The sequence below is a fragment of the Podarcis liolepis genome, assembly GCF_965112155.1.
Source record: "Podarcis liolepis genome assembly, chromosome: 3".
Taxonomy (NCBI): domain Eukaryota; kingdom Metazoa; phylum Chordata; class Lepidosauria; order Squamata; family Lacertidae; genus Podarcis; species Podarcis liolepis.
This window is the reverse complement of record NC_139557.1, coordinates 108,454,602-108,475,104: the sequence shown is the minus strand read 5'-3', so window position 1 is coordinate 108,475,104 and position 20,503 is coordinate 108,454,602. Positions and strand designations below refer to the sequence as shown.

Below are 20,503 nucleotides of genomic sequence, written 5' to 3'. Positions count from 1 at the left end.
CAAAGCCAGGCGCCTCATGTGAGCAGCATGTGGTGGGCGGGCCTCTCGACGGCCCGCCAATCCCAAGCACGTAGGAGGGCGGAGCCGGCCGGCTGCCTCAGTGCTTCGCTCGCCCGCAGCAGAAGAGCTGCGGCGCTCCGGCGGGCTCTGCTCCGCTCGGCAGCAGCTGTCAGCTCTTCCCAACCCCCAGACTCCAAATCTCAGCCCCAGACTCTTAGCCTGGTGCCCCTGAGAGCCCGGCGTCCGGGTGCCCCGCACCCCTAGCGCCTATGGGTAAGACAGCCCTGGGTGGTACCTTGCCTCCCTAATGGTAGGGCCGGCCCTGTTTCTATATAATGCTGTGGCCAGAGACAATGTCAGCAGACGGCGTTCTTGGGCAACTCCTGAGGAACCTGCCACTGGTGCTCCTCTGATGACTGCCTGGCAGCTACCATTGTAGTTACCCACAATGCCCTGCTGTAATACCATAGTGCCAAACTTTTCCTCAGGTAGGCCCCAACTGTCCCTTGCACCCAGGAAAATAAACAGGAGGAGGAGAGGGTTTGCCTGCCCTCTTGAGGGAATCCCCACTAGCGGGCCTTGTGCTGAGGCGCCCATTGGAGAATGTGCACCGGCCCTGGCCGTATTAGTAGTGCCCAACAGGACAAATTAGGCCCTATCTTCATTATACATTTAAAGCAGCATCATGCCACTTGAAAGAGTCGTGGCTTCCTCCAAAGAATCCTGGGAAGGGTGGTTTGTTAAGGGTGCTGAGAGTTGCTAGGAACTACAGTTCCCAGAACTCATTGGGAAGAGAGATTGACTGTCAAACTACTTTGGGAATTGTAGTTCTCTGGGGCCTAGGTTTCCTGTGTTAACTGAGTGTTTACTGTAGAATGCACCTTCAAATCCTGTACCATTGTTCCCTCTTTACTCACACACTCCCTGTCAATAAAGATTTACACCAGTTTAGGTCCCATTATGCAGCTGTCTTTTTATAAAAACAGAAGGCGAGCTCTGCTGGAACAGGTACAAATTCTGTCTAATCCTGCATCCTGCTCCTCACGGTGACCAAACAGATGCATTTCCTGTAGCAGGAAACACTTGTTTAAAAAGTAAAAATCCTTGTGTTCTGCAGTTGTTTTTAGATTGCTAAATAGATGGTGTTTACAACTGCCTGGTACTTTTTGAAAGTATTATACTGAGGCTTAATATCACTTGGTATCAACGGGCCACTCTCGGGCTAATTGGCTCTATAAGGTTGTTGTGAGGCAGAGAGCCACTGCAGTTTTGAGGAAGTTTTTCCCTCTGTGTGGTTGGTTAAATGTCTCCTTGCTGTGTACAAGGTCTGAAGAAAGACAAAAACCTCTTTGTTTACTTCTCAAATTACACGCTGTGTTTGTTCAGTTTTGCTCAGTGAAGTGTTGCCAAGATCTTTTTGCCTTCTGGACTCCGTCTGTGTCATGCAAATGACTTTGCTAATGCGGAAGATTGCAAGACTAGCCCAAGGTCACCTAATGAGCTTCATGGCTGAGCAGAGATTTGAACCAAGGTCTCTGCAGCCCTGGTCCGATACTCACACCACCATACACAAGTCACCTCTTGACATTATAATCATCTTGGGGATGAATAATTTGATTTTATTTAAATAAAGTGATGAAACATGCATGTGCAATCTCCCCTTTAGCAAGGAACAGATAGTTTTTAAATGTGTATACTTATGTGTCATTAAGGGATGCGGGTGGCGCTGTGGGTAAAACCTCAGTGCCTAGGACTTGCCGATCGTATGGTCGGCGGTTCGAATCCCCCGCAGCGGGGTGAGTTCCCGTCGTTCGGTCCCAGTTCCTGCCCACCTAGCAGTTCGAAAGCACTCTTAAGTGCAAGTAGATAAATAGGTACCGCTTTATAGCGGGAAGGTAAACGGCGTTTCCGTGTGCTGCGCTGGTGCTGGTTCGCCAGCTGCAGCTTCGTCACGCTGGCCACGTGACCCGGAAGTGTCTCCGGACAGCGCTGGCTCCCAGCCTATAGAGTGAGATGAGCACGCAACCCTAGAGTTGGACACGACTGGCCCGTACGGGCAGGGGTACCTTTACCTTTACCTTTTTATGTGTCATTGGGAGTCCATTCTTTGGGGGAAGCCATCCATCATGGATGCTTTAGTTGAGATCCCTGCATTGCAGGGGGTTGGACTAGATGACCCTCAGGGTCCCTTCCAACTCTCCAATTCTATGATTCTATGAATCTAGAACCTGTGGCCCCCCAGCTGCTGTTGGACACTATTCCATCAGCCATAGATAGCAGAATCATTGCTTGGGGATGATGGGTGTTGTAGTGCAATAACCTCTGGAGGGCCACAGATTACTCATTCCTGACTCAAGTTGTTCATTTAACTATCAAATGGAAAAGAGTTATGTTGCGGGGTGGGGGTGGGGTGTCAAGAAATGTGGAAGGCTGTGGTGCCTATTTTCAGGAACAATTCCTCCTGCAATTTTCCAAGTAGATGAGAGTCTGCTAAAAGTAAACCCCTTTTTCTCCTTTATGCAAAGGCACTTAACATTATCTACATGGATTCAGCAGAACAGTGCTATTAATATTTTTGGAGCTGGCAACTGGTTATCTCAAGGGAACAAATATGCTTCACCATTCCTCTCACGGGAGTATTGCCAGGAAAAGAAGTTAAGAAAGGGTGTCCAACCGCATTCTTTTTCCAAAACGTTCTGTAGAAGTGTCAGAGTGCAGGGAAACATACAGCAAATGTGTGAGGAAGGAGAAAGCCCCATAGTTTTCAGAATAATAAAAACCAATCCATTAAAAGAAAAATGATCTGGAAAGTTTCCAAGAGAGATCTTGTCTAGCTCTCTGTGGTAGGGTGAGGGTCTGGACCATGGAAGGACTACTTAAAATTAGGGATGGGCAACCTGTGGCCATTTGTTGTTGGACTCCAATTCCCATGAGCTCCAGACAGCATTGCCAGTGGTCAGGGGTTATGGGAGCTGTAGTCCAGCAACAACAACCTCTGGCAGGCCACAGTTTCTCCACCCTTGGCTTAAGTGGTCTATCCTGCCAAACCAGTCTGGCTTTGTTACATAAAGTAGCAACCAAATACCCTTCTTTTTGTTAACTCTCCTGCAGCTGAACTTTTCTGGAAGGAAAGAGCCATTCGGGAACTTATCTCTCTTCCTCCCTGTGGGTGATGATGCCATGAGCTTCCTTTTATGAGGAAGCAAGTTTAGATTTAGGAGAGAGCCTAATAGAAGGGTTGAAAGCTGTAGGACAGGGGAGGCAACCTAAGGCCCGGGGGCTGGATGCGGCCCAATTGCCTTCTCAATCCGGCCTGTGGACAGTCTGGGAACCAGCGTGTTTTTACATAAGTAGAATGTGTCCTTTTATTTAAAATGCATCTCTGGGTTATTTGTGGGGCATAGGAATTCATTCATTACCCCCCCCCAAATATATAATCTGGCCCCCCAAAAGGTCTGAGGGATGGTGGACTGGCCCATGGCTGAAAAAGGTTGCTGACCCCTGCGCTAGGACCTCTGAAGGACCTGGGTGCCTCCTCCAACCAGTAGAAACCTAATGGGGGGAGCAGGATCAATTGGAGTGTTAATACTGTGAAGATTCAATTATGCTTAGTCTGTGTCATGGTTACTGGCCTGAATCTTCTCCTGGCTCAGAGCTAACCTCAGAAAGGGAGGAGACATTGTCTTGGAGAATGGTTGTCCTGTGCTCCAGGACTGTCAAGGCCAGAGGGTGTGGCTTTGCCCAACTTCTCAGACCCAGAGGGCATGCCCCAATGCAGCCCTCACTGCATCCATGCTATAGGAACCAGATGCTGCACAACCAGGCAAGTGTCCCTTTAACAGAGAGCTCCACAGAGGGAATGGAATTAACAGTAGTTCCGGATCAGCCAACAACCTTCAGAAGCCCTCAACATGCCGCTAAGACAACAGCTCTCCTTAGGTGAGTTCCAACTAGAACTTGCTACAGAGAGCTGTCCAGGGTCCTGATGGATTGTGCTCTACCTTGTCTGTTGTGATCGGGGAGAATCTCCCTTCACTCTTCTCTATAGGTCTTGGCTTTGATCTCTTGGATCTGACTCTGCTCTTCCAGATGTTACCCTATTCTTAGAGTGATTCACTGCGTCGCCCAGCCTTCCCTGGGACCCTTGAGCCAAACTAGGGCACAACAGCCTGTATATATCAGCAGAGGATTCTTTCCCCACCATTTTTTGGTCCAGTCACCAACCCACCAACGTTCCTGGTCTGTATGTTGCATTTATGGCAAGATGGAACAACAGGAAGAAGGCATGTTGGAAAGAAGGAGACTCATGGCAACCAGTGCTAGGAAACGGTCGCTAGGAGAGAGGGAAGGTGGTTGGAAAAGGATGGGAAGGGAGGAGAAATGAAAGGGCAGGGAGAGCCCTATCAGCCTGGATGAGGAACCCGTGGTTTCATAAGTCACACAGTCTGCTGGAAATTCTTGGTTTGCTGCCTAGCAACCACAGGGCCTATGTCTTGATCTCTCAAAAGAGGGCCTTCCTCAGGATCAGCCATCTCAGACACTACAATCAGAAGGAGAGGCCCTCTGAATACATGACCCATAGCAGTGCCTTCTTGGTGGTGGTTGCCTATTTGTGGAATGCCCTCCTTGGTGAGGTGCACCTGTCTCCCCTGTTGCTAACATCCACAAGGAATTTAAAAGCATACCTGTTCACCCAGGCATTTGATGGCTCAAAGATACAGGTCCAGTAGCTGAGGATAATCACACAGCCTGTGATAATCTGCTGGTGTTTAGTGGCCTCGAGATGGTTAACAGAATAAAGTGGGTTAACAATGTTTTGTTTTGTTTTTAAATGGAACAGACTGCCACTTAGATCAACTACAAAGCCGGATTCAAGATCACTGGAGCAAGAACAAGCCTTTTGTTCCTGCTGTTCCCCCAAACCTGTCTGTTCAAGTGAATGATGACTCATCTTCACCCTTCTATTCTTTCACTCAGCTCTTTCACCTTGGACAATGAGGTTTGCCTCTCTTGGCTTCCATCAGCTTTGCAATCAAAGACTCTTCCAGCTTCCCGGACCTTTATTTAAGTACAAGGTGGCGTCAGTATTGTTGCAGTGCCAGGCCTTTCTCAAAAATCACAAAAATGCTTTGGGGAAAAGTAAACGTACACATTCAGGCACACACTGGTGTGAGCAAAGGCTTGTTCTGTTGCAACATGCTTGTTGCGTTAGTTCATAGAATTGTCATCTAGTCCAATCCCTTGGACTGCAACTGTCAGCTGCCAGTTTGTGCCAATCGTGAGGGACAGGACCGTGGCAGGGGGGCAGAAGCATGAAGTGCAGGCCCCAGTTCATCTTTAAAAGCCATGGGAAAACCCACACTACTGTGTTGTGTATTAGGAAATCAAGAGGTTGTTGGCTACCCTGCCAGAGCCACATTCCTCTTGTCTATGCTTCAGCAACAGTGAAGATTTTGGGGGACATGGGGCCAAATTCCAACCTTGGAGCAAGAGGGCGAGTTGCCCCCTTGCAAGTTAGATAAAACTTTATTCGCATTAGCCAATGGCCATAGCAACAGTAAAACATTACAGTATATGCAGAAAAGGAAATTTGATATAAGAGCACAATTTAAAGTCCTGAATCAGCCGTCAGTTAGTGGCCCTTATTCTGATTGCCCCTGCTATGAACCTAGCAACCTTTGCTGTTAACTGCTCATTTTGATCTGATAGAAGACATTTTTCTGCCCCCTTGCAATGTTGTTGGGATGTTCTCTCTGGACCCTACATTCCACTTGGGGGCTTTCTGGAGGCACCTGATTGTCCTCTGCAGGGGAACAGGACGTTCCTACTAGCTGATGCTTTGGGCTGAGCTAAATAGGGCTTCTCTTACGTTCTGATAGGGCAGAACCCACAATCCATTTCCTTCAGAACAGTCCTATTAAAATTATAAGCATTGCTGCAGAACTAGTGGAGTGTGGGTTCTGTGGTCATTTATCTTTTTTAAAGCAACTTACACTGAAGTTTCTTAAAGAGACCTACGTGGTGCAAAACTTTAATGCATCCACTTTGGCGCTGGGCAGTGTACTCATTTCTTGACCTGAGACAAACCAGACCTCTCGGTAATAGTCCTAAATCCTCTTTTGTGTCTGGAGTCTCCCTTTACTTCAGACTTGGTCTGCTGCTGCTCAGTGTACAAAGGGGCCAACAAACATGGTCATCACAACAGAATTGCAGAGGATCATCGAGTCCAACTCTCCCTGCAATGCAAGGAATCTTTTTGCCCAGTGTGGGACTTGAACCCTTAACCCTGAGATTAAGAGTCTCAGGGCTCTACCAACATCATAATTGACTGATTGATTTTACGATGGCAGTGCCTAGGCTACAAGGGAGAAATGTGCCATTTGCTACTATCTCTGCTGCCCAGTAGTTTATCAGCAACGGTATCCAAATAAACCTTACAGTAGGATTTTCGTCAGTATATTTGTGTGATTTGGACTATCTAGCATATGTACTTGGCCACTGTTTCCTCCTTATACAGAGACAGGCACTGACTGCCAGTGGCACTCCAAGACAGCCTTTCCAATGTGGTGCCCTCCAGTTGCTTTGAACTACAACTCCCATCAGCCCCGGCCAGCACTGCTGGGGTGGTTGTTACTTCGTACGAATCACAAGGGTGATCAGCATGCCTCACAGCAAAGACGTGTGCAAACATCAGTCTTGCAAGCTGGGCATGCAAAAGAAACATTTAAGAACTAAGAAGAGCCCTGCTGGACCAAACCAAGATTCTGTCCAGCATCTTATTTCTAGCTGTACTTGATCCAGTGATGCCTATGAGATGCTCACAAGCAGGGTGTGATGCTCCCATTTAGTGGTCATGACTAATAGCTGCTGATAGGCCTTTGTTCTTCATGGGATGGTAAAACTATTGCCTAACAGTAGGGACCCTGAACCGTAATTCTGTGCATGTTTACTCAGAGGTCCGGCTGTGTTAGGTGAATCTTACTTGCAGGGAAGTGTGTGTATAGGATTGCAGCCTTCGCTCTTGGAAATGGGAGCATTCATGGAGCAAGAGACCAGACCCAAGTGCAGGATAAACAATGTGAGCCAACACTGCCATTGCTTTTGGTGCGAGGTACTTGCTAGTGTAACTTGCACCAAACGCTGACATGTCATAGAAGGTAATCAAAAAGTGTGGCAGTGAGCGAGCAACAGAAAGGGATTTTCACTCTCAGGCTCCCCCTCCCTCCCCCTTTTGTCTTGGTTGAAAGCAAGACTGAGAGGTAATAAATATTTCAGAATTGCTTAAGTGTTGTTCTACTTTCATTGATTTCCCTCCCCCAAAGAGGGATTTCTGCTTAGTCACTTATATCCTCATCCTCCAAGGACTCTCCTAAAATAAGATCCATTAAAATGAGTGGACAAGACTGTCAGAACTCTTAAGTACCAGAAACACCAATTATTGAAGTTTCCCCCCCCCCCCAACTGACTATTCTGATCCTTTGAGCCAAATCTCCCTCCCGTGAAACGGTACCTTCTGGTGGTAGCAACATAAGAATGGCTGCCTTTTACTGAATCAGCCCCATCTAGCTGTCCACACTGACTGGCAGGGTCTATCCAGGATTTCAGGCAGGGTTCTCTCCCAGCCATACCTGGAAGTGCTGGGGGTCAAAGCAGATGCATGCAAAGCAGATGCTCTGCCACTGAGCTGTGGCCCCTTCCCCTTTGTAAAGAGGAGGCTGCCAGATATATTGCCAAGGGAAAGAGAATTATCACAGGTTGCAACGTGATGAGTACTGCCCAACCCTGATCCAGGGCAGTGTGTTTACAAAAAAATTAAGTTGTGCAGGTTTTGTTACTACATTTTTAACCTGTCTTTTCTCAGATAAGGTTAGGGCAGTGTGCATAATTCACACTAACGTACACACCATTTGATTTCACACAACAATTTTATGAAGTAGATTGTGCAAAGAGAGTGACGGGCTCAAGGTCACCCACAGGGCCTCAAGGCCGTTGTCTGAATTAAAACTTGTCTCTCGTCATTCCTAGTCCAACACTCTTCGACTACTAAGCCACCCTGCAGAGTTCCTTTTGTGTTTTCTCATTTGCTCTGTTCCTTCTAAACACAGGGAGTGCTGGTCAAGGCAGCCATGCTGGGCATTCAAAGCTAGGAGGATAGGAAGATGTTTATACCAAGTCACACTCTTGGTCCATCTACGGTAGCTGAGGAGTGTTGACATCCTGATGACAGGACATCTCCTAGATTTTACGCAGGGGACATTCCCGGCCCTACCTGGGACCTTTTGCATGCAAATCGGGTCTTCTGTAAGTGAGCTCTGGCCTTTCCCCCCGGAAATCTCTGTCTCTGACAACTGGAAACGTTATTTTATCTTCTCAGATTTTGCTTTACATTCTTCCTGTTGTCAAGCCTAACTTTGCATTTGTAAGGCCTAGAAACTTGCTTTTTAAAAAAGGAAAGAGAAGATGGCCCAGGATGCTGAAATCTGTGCCCCAATTCCATGTGTTTTTGGTGCTTTTGTGGAAATGTGCAGACACAGCGGCCTTGCAGTGCCCGCCAGAATTCATTGTCACTGTCACCATTACTCTAGTCTAGAAGCAGGTGAGGTGTGGTTAAAGTGTTGGACTAGGATTGAGAAGACCCCTTTTAAGAGTGATGAAGTTCCTTGGGTGACCTTAGGCTGTTCACTCTAAGCTACCTCACCTAACCAACCTCACAGGGTTGTTGAGATGACAAATCAGCCTAGGACCCTCGTACCTACGGGGCCACCTCTCCTGGTATGCCCCATGGAGGACCTTAAGGTCCATAAATAGCAACACCCTACTGGTCCCGGACCCTAAGGAGGTCAGATTAGCCTCAACCAGAGCCAGGGCCTTTTCAACACTGGCTCCAGCCTGGTGGAACGCCCTCTCTCATGAGACCAGGGCCCTGCAGGATCTGATTTCTTTCCGCAGGGCCTGTAAGACAGAGTTGTTCCGCCTGCCATTTGACCTGGAATTAACTTGATCCCCTCCCCCCCTCTCTTTTTCCCTTTTTCCTTCTGTGATGGAACTCCTACTTGGGGACTTCCTTGGCTCTTAACTGGCCCACGTAGGACCAGTTTGGATAGTTAGCCTTGGTGAAGACAACGTTTTTATCCCCAAAAAAGTTTTTGAGTTTCTGCTGAAATGAGGCTGCATTTTAATGTTTTAATGTTGTATTTTAATCTTGTTTTTAAGTTGCATTTCAATCAATTGGTTTTATATTTGGTGTTAGCCGCCCTGAGCCTGGTCTTGGCTGAGGAGGGCGGGGTATTAAAAATAAATAAATTTATTATTATTATTATCGAGGAGAACTATGTTTCCTGGTGTGAGCTTGGTAAAATATAAAATCCAGCTTTTCTTTCTCACTGCTTTCCTAGCGCATTTACTACCTGTCTTTGGAATTCTACATGGGGCGGACCCTTCAGAACACAATGGTGAACTTGGGTCTGCAGAATGGCTGCGATGAAGCCATTTACCAGGTATGTTCATTCCTCCTTTGGGGGCTGATGCTTTTTGTGGATTCATCATCAGTCCTGTCCTTTTTCTGATGCAAAAATTGTGGCACTATGCCTAGGGGAATCTCACGTTGCAGCAGGGTCAATTTAGTCTGAAAGCTTTCAGATTCTGAGGAAAACTAGACAGTGGAACAAGTTGCTAATGGGAACCGTGGAATCGTCACTGGCAATCACATCGGTTAGATCAGTGTTTCCCAAACTTGGGTCTCCATCTTTTTTTTAGGACTACAATTCCCATCATCCTTTACCACTGGTCTTGCTAGCTGGGGATGATGATAGTTGTAGTCCAAAAACAGCTGGCTGGTAAACTAGCCTAAGATTGTGGTTTCAGAGTCTGTTTTTATAGTCATTTGCAAACCATGGTTTGCCAGGTGGTATTGGTTCAGACATCACAATGAACTGTGGTTCTGCTGTGCAAACCATGGTTGGCTTTACATCCAAACCATCTTACTTTGGAGATGCACCATTTCTCTCCTCCTCCTGCTCCTCCCTCTCTTTGTTTTTAATAAGTTTTTTCTTCCAAAATACGCTGAATCTATTCTTTTTTGGCACCTGGGCCTAAACTACAATAATAGAGAGCCCATTAATTTTTACAGCCTACTTAAGTTTCACTCTTGGCCCCATGGCATTGCTCTGAATGTTTATTGCTAAAAGGAGCATGACTCAAGGATTCCATTCCTTTTGGCAGAGCTACCAATGTGTTTTGTCCCCTGGGCAGTTACCTTATTATCAGAGTCTGGAATAGGATGAAAGCTTTGGAGGGAGTGTGGAAGAGCGGTAGAGAGAGAGACTTGCTTTGCTTGGACAACTACCAAGTCAGTTGGCTTTGAAGCTCAGATTTATCGCTGATCGGAACTCCTGACGTTTCTGTTTTCAGTTAAAACCAACGGCAGTGGGTTCCGATTCTGATCAGAGAAGCTATGGGAGCTGGGTTAGCGCACGCACGCGCGCGCGCGCGCACACACACACACACACTTCCCAAATCAGAATTGCTCCTGAAGCCACAGTTCTCCTTGTTGGGGAATAAGGTGGATGAGATGCATGTATAAAAACAAGTTTCAAGTCCAGATGCACATGTTGGCAAGAGTGATGGAGATAAACCATTGATTCTCCAGCCATGGGTGGCTACCACTGACAAAGGTGTAGAGGTAACAACGGAACTGAATGGAGACCCCATTATCCCCCCAGCCGTTGACTGGATACTTTCTTCCCACCAACCTTACTCAGAAGTAAGTCCTATTGAATTCAATGGAGTGTTTTCATTGCTGTTTCTGCTTTTCACAATAGCTTGGGTTGGACTTGGAAGAACTGGAGGAGATTGAGGAAGACGCTGGCCTGGGCAATGGAGGACTGGGGCGTCTGGCAGGTGAGACCTTTCTGGGCGGGCCTGGGAACGCCTCACTGTCCTACAGTGTGGTGTAGTGGTTAGAGTGTTGGACTGAGTTCAAATCCCCGCTTAGCCAAGAATGCTCACTGGATGCCCTTAGGCCAGTTGCAGTCTCTCAGCCTAACCTACCTCAGAGGGTTGTTGTGGCGATAAAATGGGGTGGAAGGGGACCAAGCATGCCACCTTGAGCTCACTAGAAGAAAGATGGGATATAAATGTGTTTAAATAAAGGAAAAGTATACCTGCACCAACCGCCGCCACTGCTTTGGCTTTGTACTGTGCTAGGTCTTGGTTTGTTTCTGTTTTTGTTTTTATTAGGCATTCTGTGTTTTTTATGTTGCATTTTTATGTTGCGAACCACCCACAGATCTACGGGTTAGTGTACAAATTTTAATAATAATAATAATAATGTCTTAAACATGAGTCCCAGTGGGTGGCGTTGGTAGAGTGGCTTTCCTGGACATTTACTTCTGCCTACTAATGAAATATTTTGGGCCCTTCCTCTTTTAGCTTGCTTTCTGGACTCTATGGCGACGCTGGGGCTCGCAGCCTACGGTTACGGAATCCGCTACGAATTTGGCATTTTCAACCAGAAAATTGTCAATGGCTGGCAGGTGCGTTGGTGAGAGAATTCTCGTTCCTTTTGGGCCGCTGCTGTTGTCTCCATCGTTCCTAGAGATCACCACGCTTGGGAGGGCGGAAGATGCTTTATCGCTTAGGGTGAGGCCTACCCAAACGTTTTGGGAGGGAGAGAAAATAGGTGTCTGTGTTCCGGCCCTTCCTGAGGAGGGATCTTGTGGCACAAGCATCAAGGACGTTTTGGAAGGGACGCTGCAGGGGTGGGAGAGTACAAAATCAGCCAATAACGGTGAAGGAGTGGAAGAGGCTGTACCCATACAGAGATCAAAGGCAGTCGACTGGGTAGATCACAGATAAATATAGACAGCAGCTTTATACCTTTGGTTCCTTTAACTGAGATTCTTTGTCGCTGAAGATACAGGACTCGAACCTGGGACCTTCTGCTTGCAAAGCCTGTGCTCTTCCACTGAGCTATGATTCTACCGGATGTAAAGTGCGTTGCTGATCAAATGACCTGCAATGAAAGCAAGTTTCACATCCCATTTCTCCTTCTTTCAGGTGGAAGAAGCTGACGATTGGCTGCGTTATGGCAACCCTTGGGAAAAAGCCCGCCCAGAGTACATGCTTCCTGTACACTTCTATGGCCGGGTGGACCACACTCCGGAGGGTGTGAAATGGGTCGATACTCAGGTACAGCAGTAGAAACCTACCTGTGGGGATGCCACAAATAATATTATAATAATTTATGTCTTGTGCTTTGCCCATCTGACTGGGTTGTCCCAGCCACTCTAGGCAGCTTGCAACAGAATAATACAGGATACAGGGTAACATCAGACATTAAAAGCGTCACGATACAGTGCTGCAGAAGGTCATATGACTGTTTGACATCTGATGGGAGAGTGTTCCACCTGGGGGAGCCACTACCGAGAAAGCCCTGTTTCCCTGTAACTTCACTTCTTGCAGTGAGGGAACCGCCAGAAGGCCCTTGGAAGTGGACCTCAGTGTCTGAACGATGAGGGAGATGGGTGTGTGTCCGTGATGAAGTGGAGGTGTCAGGTTTGGAGACGTTGACTGTCGTAGCAAATATTTATACAGCTTTCCTCACTGCAGTGTATTGCAGTAATAATAATAAGGCTTTCCTCCCTATGAGAGGAAGCTTGATGGGGTGATGAAATAAGTAAATACAGTGGTACCTTGGCTTTAGTACTTAATTCATTCCAGAGGTCCGTTCTTAACCTGAAACTGTTCTTAATCTGAAGCACCACTTTAGCTAATGGGGCCTCCTGCTTTTGCCGCACCGCCGGAGCAAGATTTCTGTTCTTATCCTGAAGCAAAGTTCTTAACCTGAAGCACTATTTCTGGGTTAGCGGAGTCTGTAACCTGAAGCATATGTAACCTGAAGCGTATGTAACCCGAGGTACCACTGTAAATTCGTAAATAAAATATTAGAAACAAAAGGGTTCAAATGGCAAGTTCTCAGGTACGATGAGCTCTTCTACAGGAAACGGGGAAACGAATAGGACGCACGAATAGTACACGCCTGCCTCGCTCAACCAGGGGCTGATGGGAATTGTAGTCCAAGACTTCTGGAGGGGAGCCCTGAAGCACATTTGCACTCGTCTGCAACTGAAGTCTCACATTTTGAAAGAGCCCTAATTAGGCCTGGTGCCTGACTCACTGAACAACAGCATGTGGTGGAGGAGAAAGGAAATACATTGCGTGGGGAAAAAGAAACAGGGGGCTTGATCCACCAAGAATTTCTTCTGTCGGTGCTCCACTGGCAATAAACGGGAATTGGTTCAAGAACAGCAGAACCTTCAAAGCCCAGAGGCTTAGATAGCTTTCTTTCTTTCTTTCTTTCTTTCTTTCTTTCTTTCTTTCTTTCTTTCTTTCTCCCTCCCTCAGTATTTCCCCCCCACACTTCTGATGCCCATACTCAGGTTGGTTTACAACAGTTTAAAAATCACAGTGCCATAAAAATGCATGCAAACTAAATTTATCTGTAATGTTCTGAAGCTAAGAAAGCGAATGCGAGTTACAATATAGACAGTTTTGGGAATGGAAATAAATAAATAGGATACAACACCTGTCAGGGGTTCAGGAGCAGAGGCAAGGGCAAGGGAGGAAACAGAGAGCGAGGGGGAGGAGGCAGAAGAAAAGATGAGTGATGACGACGACCCGAGATCTCCGAGTCTTTCCAGTGAATCAGAAGATTCACAGAAAGGAGCACCAGTGGCCAGGGCAAGGGGGGAGCCTAGGGGGACACCCCAGGAAGATAGAGCCAGAGGGGACTCAGAGGAGAGCAGTTGGAAATCGGGACCAGCGTCACCGCCAGAGAGCAGGGAAGAGGAAGGGCGCCAGGGATCAAGCGCTGGCAGCTCACAACAGGGGGGAGGGCACGAGTCAGGAGTGGCCACACCTCCATCGGGGAGCGAAGAGACGGTTAGACGGAAGGTGGAAGGTTGGGCGCGCGCGCCAAGTTCAAATGCACAGGAAGGTGGCGCAGTAGGCAGCCCGGAAAGGGAGCCAGGTCCTAAAGCCCGGCGCGAGGAGACAGGAGGGTCCGGGGGGTCGGCGTCAGAAGAATCCCGGAAGGAAGAGACCCCGGGGGGCAGAGGGACCCAGAGAAGAACAGTCAGGCGGAAAAGGTGGAGCAGGGCTAGGATATTAAGTTGGTGTACAAGGGGCGGAGACTCAGACGGAGCTTCGCCGATCTAACCCATAAGACGTAGAGTTGCACGCAGCAGCTTGAGAATGGAAACTGTAACTCAATAAAGACTTTTACTTAATGATCGCTGGCTAGCGTGATCCTCTGTGAGCTAGGATCTGGAAGCAGCTCTGACAACACCAAACTATAATGCATTAAAAAAGAGACAAAGCACCCCACTCCTCCCTGTCCTGACCCCCAACTCTGAGTGGCAGGCTAGGTATCCTGTGGGACCTTAAAGGCATGAGCTTTTTAAAGCTTAGATCCGATGTATTAATTTCTGTTGCTGCCTTTGCAGGCCATATTTGGGCCTGCTCCGCCAGCTTGCCCTTTCCATGTTTTGATCACTTCCACATACGCAGAGTCTCTGGTGTTCCACATTTGTTGCTTGGAAGCACGTAATTGGTTTAAACAGCGGCATTCCTCTGGGAAGTTGGCTAGGCCAGCTATTAGCTATTATTCTTTGGTAGAGAGAGGCTCAATAATAATACCAGCTTCTGGCTGTTTTGGAGGATATACAGTGGACGCTCGGGTTGCGAACGTGATCCATGCGGGAGGCACATTCGCAACCCGCAGCGCCACGTATGCACACACGCAGGTCGCGGGTCGGCACTTCTGCGCATGCATAAAGCGCAATTTAGAGCTTCTGCGCAAGCGCTGCAACCCGGAAGTAACCCATTCTGGTACTTCCGGGTTCGGCACAGTGCGCAACCCAAAAACACACAACCTGAAGTGTCGGTAATCAAGATATGACTGTATAGCCCTGGATTGTGAATTTTCTGTAGCTATTGCAGTTGTACAGGCATAGGCAAACTCGGCCCTCCAGGTGTTTTGGGACTGCAACTCCCATCATCCCTAGCTAACAGGACCAGTGGTCAGGGATGATGGGAGTTGTAGTCCCAAAACATCTGGAGGGCCGAGTTTGCCTATGCCTGCAGTAGTACATAGGTGATTGACCCACCTGCCAATTACCGATGTCATTGTGATGTCTGATGATTGACAGTTGCATTGCCGTACATACCTGCCAATGCCTGATGCACAGCACTTTTCCAACAGCCCACAGGGTGCCGAGTGTGAGGGGCTTTGCTGCTCCTGCAACCCCAAGTGGATTGCCTTGAAACCTCTTCTGAAACAGAGGGGCACTCTCATTGGAAATGTCTTGCTGCCATTGTCGGAAGGGGCTTTCTCCCCACACACCAGCTGATTGACAAGGGGAACACACTTTGCTCCAGCAAAGGAACAATCGGCAGCTCATTTCAAGCTCCCAGTTGTTGCTTGGTAACCATGCCAGTACCCGCCCCATCCCAGGTGTCACATATCACATCAGGTGGGTGCAGTTTAGGGACAACAGCCTCCCGAGCCAAATGGGGAGGCCTGGTGGGCTCAGCCTTTGCCCACAGACTATTGGGTGTAATCTTCGACACCTCCCTTTCCATGGAGGCGCAGATTGCAGCTATAACAAAGGCGGCATTTTTTCATCTCCGCCAAGCTAAGCAGTTGGCTCCTTACCTCTCTCGCCCTGACCTACCCACTGTGATCCACACGACGGTGACCTCCAGACTGGATTATTGTAACTCACTCTATGTGGGGCTGTCCTTGAGACTGACCCAGAAACTCCAGCGGGTGCAGAATCCCGCGGCGAGACTCCTTACTGGTCCCTCGCATTCACCCGGTGCTATACCAGCTGCACTGGCTCCTGGTGGAGTACAGGATCAGATTTAAGGTGCTGGTTTTAACCTTTAAAGCCCTATACAGCCTAGGACCCTCATACCTACGGGGCCGCCTCTCCTGGTATGTCCCACGGAGGACCTTACGTCTTCAAATAAAAACACCTTGGAGGTCCCGGGCCACAGGGAGGTTAGGCTGGCCTCTACCAGAGCCAGGGCTTTTTCGGCCATGGCTCCAATCTGGTGGAACACTCTGTCACAAGAGACTAGGGCCCTGCGGGACTTGACATCTTTCCGCAGGGCCTGCAAGACAGAGCTGTTCCACCAGGCCTTTGACCAGGGCACAGCCTGGCAATCCTCATAGAACTCTAGCCCAATGGTTGGCATTAATCTGATTTGAACTGATTTTATAATGAAATGATTTTAGAATGTTGTATCATTTTACTATTGTTAGCCGCTCTGAGCCCGGCTTCGGCTGGGGAGGACAGGATATAAATAATTTTTTATTTTATTTTATTTTATTTTATTTTTACCCCCAGTTCCGCTCTAGGTTGTGCCAAACATGCTTTTTGCAAAAGACCTGATGTCTTCTGCTTTATCTCATCTTCACCGAATCCCTTCTCCTTAAACTAGGTTGTACTTGCTATGCCTTACGATACGCCTGTTCCAGGATACAGGAACAATACGGTGAACACCATGAGGCTGTGGTCAGCCAAGGCACCCAACGATTTCAATCTTGAAGAGTGTAAGTGCCATCTCGTTCTCTTTTTCCTTTTGGAAAGTGTTGGTCACATGTTGCAATGAGGAGTTCCCTCCTTTTCGTCACGTTGTGGGGTTTTGTGGGGTCTGGTTTAAGGAGCTGGGTGACATTGCTTCTTGCTTACCTACAGCCAGGCATTTTCAGGAAAGCAAGGAGTGCAAGCCAAACAAACAAAGCTATCAGCCTGGATAGCTCAGTGGGTTAAAGTGTGGTGCTGATAAGGCCAAGGTTGCAAGTTCGATCCTCCTAAGCGACAGCTGCATATTCCCGCATTGCAGGGGTTGGACTAGTTCCTCAGGGTCCCTTCCAATTCTACAATTCTATGCCTCAAGTATTATTTAATTTATAGCACAAAGCTATAACATGTCTACCAATCAGGAACTCCCACTGAGTTTAAATGGGGCTTGCGCCTAGATAAGTGGGCCTTCTTTGGGCCAAACTGCACTTCACATAAAACATGGCATCCCATTTAACTTGGGGGTTTGGTTCTTTTCTGGGAACACAGGAAGCTGCCTTAGACCATGGCAGTTCATTGGTCTACCCAGCTCAGTACTGTCTACACTGGCAGGCAGCAGGATTTTACAAAGGAGCCTTTCCCAGCCCTGCCTGGAGACACTGGGGATTGAGTCTGGCATCTTCTGCATGCAAAGCGGATGCTAAACCACCAAGCCGTGGCCCTTCCTCCGTTAAATTAGGGTTGGCATATATCCGGATTTCCCCAGACATATCCGGAATACAGTGTCCAGGTGGAAATCGGGGGGAATGTCCGGGAAAATCTGGACATATGGCTGCAGTGCTGCTTTTTTCTGTTTTCCCATAAAAATAGCTCAAAAATGGTATTTTGTTTAGGCAATTTTGCCCCAAAAACTTAACAACTTTGCCAAAATAAACTCAACAACTTTGTCTGGATTTTCAGTTTGAAATATGGCAACCCTAGTTAAATAGCAACTGGGGGGTGTGCATCTGGATTGGGTTCAAGACAGCAGGATCTAACCCTTCCTTCCTGCACCATAGCACAGACAAAATCCCCACCCAATTGCTATTTGCTGGGAAAATAGGGCTGCTGCTGATGCCATGGGACTTTTATCAGGAAAATATGCAATTATTCTAGAGTTTTGCATTTTATGTGGTGGGCTGCTCCGCTGAGATGCGTTCCTTCTCTCCACCTAGTTAATGTCGGTGATTATATCCAGGCTGTGCTGGATAGAAACCTGGCAGAAAACATCTCCAGAGTGTTGTACCCAAATGATAACGTAAGTGGCTCTTCTGTGTTGCATTAAAATCTCTCCTGGTTAACCGCGAGCTGATTAGAATTTGTTTTTATATCCCCTGCGTTGACCATGGTTCGCCTTAGCATGGCAGAGAAACAGAGCACAAAACAACCATGGCAACCGCCACATCACCAACTACAGTGGTACCTCGCAAGACGAATGTCTCGCAAGACGGAAAACTCGCAAGGTGAAAGGGTTTTTTGAGCTGCTTCGCAAGATGATTTCCCCTATGGGCTTGCTTCGCAAGATGGAAACGTCTTGCAAGTTTGTTTCCTTTTTTCTTAACACCGTTAATACAGTTGCGACTTGACTTCGAGGAGCAACTCATAGAACGCGGCGTGGTAGCCTTTTTTTGAGGTTTTTAAAGACTTTGGTGATTTTTGAAGCTTTTCCAAAACTTTCCCGACACCGTGCTTCGCAAGACGAAAAAAATCGCAAGACGACAGAACTCGCGGAACGAATTAATTTCGTCTTGCGAGGCACCACTGTATTCTTACCATTTTTGCGCTGGATATCATTATTATTATTACTATAGCAGGCTTGTCAGCACTGGCTGCAGGAGTGACGATTCTTCTCTCTCTGCCTTCCAAAGTTCTTTGAAGGGAAAGAGCTGCGTTTGAAGCAAGAGTACTTTGTGGTCGCCGCCACTCTCCAGGATATCATACGGCGGTTCAAGTCCTCCAAATTCGGGTGCCGCGACCCCGTGAGAACCTGCTTCGAGACCTTCCCTGACAAGGTGAATATTTAAAAACGAGGGCCGAGACATAACTGCAGCTTTCGTTCCAAAGGACACCTTAGGTTTTTGCCTTTGGGGTGGGTGGAGGAGCACTCGACATTTCACAGAAATGTTTGAGAAGCTAGGAAGTCCCCAAGCAAGCTCTGGTTGAACTCCCCCCCCCCCAGTGGAAACAGCTTCAACTTTAGATGTCCATTTTACAGGTTGCCATCCAGCTGAATGACACCCACCCTGCCCTCTCTATTCCTGAGCTCATGAGGATCTTTGTTGATGTGGAAAAAATGGACTGGGATAAGGTAAGAGGGAAATGGACACAGCCATATTGCATGTGACAGCAAGGTTCTCTCCATGCAAACTGTCCCAAGAGAACTGTGATGAAAGTGACCATGTGGTGATTGATAATACCGTCATTTATCTGTTTTAGGCCCCTAAGTAGTAGCAGTTGCCAGGACATTGCCCCGATATATCGCAGTGTTTTGCTGGTGATATATCACGATGTTGAGAACCAGCTATCGGCCAACCCTCATACACGTTGTGATCTGCCAGGTCAAATGTTATGAAACAGTTATCACGATGTGAACTTCCCAAACAGGTTTTGGATGATATATCGATATATCACCCAGCCCTACTGTTGACCAGCCACGTCCTCCCTCCGCAGCAACAGAAAAAGACACCAAATTTTTAAAAGCATACTCTCTTTGGATTCAAAAGAAAAAAATAGGCTGTGTATGTACCGCCGTTTACTCTGGCTCTCTTGCGCTCCCACCACTGGTGTTTGAAGCAGAGTACATATGTGTGTTCCTTGTAGTTTCTTGAGAAATACTGCTGTTTGATTACTTTTCCTTCCAACCAGCATCCATCCAATTCAAAAACGGGAGCTGTGGCTAAGCTGAGGTGTGTCTATTTGAGACAGCCATTGCACATGCTCAGATGGCGGCTTTGTTGAATTCAGCATGGGTGGCCCTGCCCAACTGGCCTGCGGTGCTACTTAGGATCTTGTTGAACAGCCAATCCCTGTCCCCTCTCCCCCTATGCCAGAAGTCAGTCACAATCCAGGTACATTTAGTGCTTCCACAATGCGATTGCAACTGACAAGCCGCAGATCGGATTTAGCCAGACCTGCTTAGTGAGCCTAAGAGAGTGTAGCAGCTTGGTTGCTCCCAGGATCAGATTCTTTTTTTTCTTTCTTTCTTTTTTTTAGAATTTAAATAAATTTTATTAGTATTTTCCACACAACAACACGTAAAATATCGAAAAATAACAATACACAACACACAAAAACCATTTGAAAAACTAAAAAAGCAACAACAACTAAAAAAACCAAAACAAGTTCATATCTTACAAGTTAACAATATAAACACTAAAAAAACACACAAAACATTGACTTCCACCAACCCCACAGCACCTCCTTTATCTCTCATTGTGTCTTCCTGTTTTCCTTATCATCTCTATCCTAACATCTAGATATAAATCCCTCTTTCTTATCCTTTCACTTCACAAGGTTATTCCAGACTCAGCCAGATTTCTGTCCTCGAACTTTGACTTTTGAGGTATTCATTTAGGCACTCCCATTCTTTTTTAACTTCACTTTTTGGTTTTTGACTTATTATGTCTGTCAATTTGGCTAATTCTAAGTATTCTGAAAGATTACATAACCACTCTCCCCTAGTGGGCAACTGATTCCCTTTCCAATACTTAGCCACCAGGATTCTTGCTGCAGACGTTGCGTATAAGAAAAATGTAGTTTTGTCTTTTGGAATATAATCATTTAAAATCCCTAAAAGGAATGCCTCTGGCCTTTTACTATATGATATTCTTAGTATCTTCATTATTTCTTCGTGGATCAGATCAGATTCAGTCTGC

The 20,503-nt window shown here is 47.2% G+C and overlaps 1 protein-coding gene across 2 annotated transcripts in view; it reads left to right on the top strand.

The window, feature by feature from the left end:
* The window catches only part of PYGB (glycogen phosphorylase B), a 45,645-nt gene that overhangs the window by 7,819 nt on the left and 17,323 nt on the right, over positions 1–20,503 (top strand). Inside the window, exons 2-9 of one of the 2 annotated variants that reach the window (XM_083494311.1) lie at positions 9,396–9,497; positions 10,821–10,899; positions 11,431–11,534; positions 12,058–12,189; positions 16,507–16,618; positions 17,804–17,886; positions 18,497–18,640; positions 18,844–18,936. In XM_083494311.1, coding sequence (XP_083350437.1) covers positions 9,396–9,497; positions 10,821–10,899; positions 11,431–11,534; positions 12,058–12,189; positions 16,507–16,618; positions 17,804–17,886; positions 18,497–18,640; positions 18,844–18,936 — 849 coding nt within the window. Of the gene's footprint in view, positions 1–9,395; positions 9,498–10,485; positions 10,682–10,820; positions 10,900–11,430; positions 11,535–12,057; positions 12,190–16,506; positions 16,619–17,803; positions 17,887–18,496; positions 18,641–18,843; positions 18,937–20,503 lie in introns of those variants that run through there. The other variant, XM_083494312.1, reaches the window with a different exon arrangement.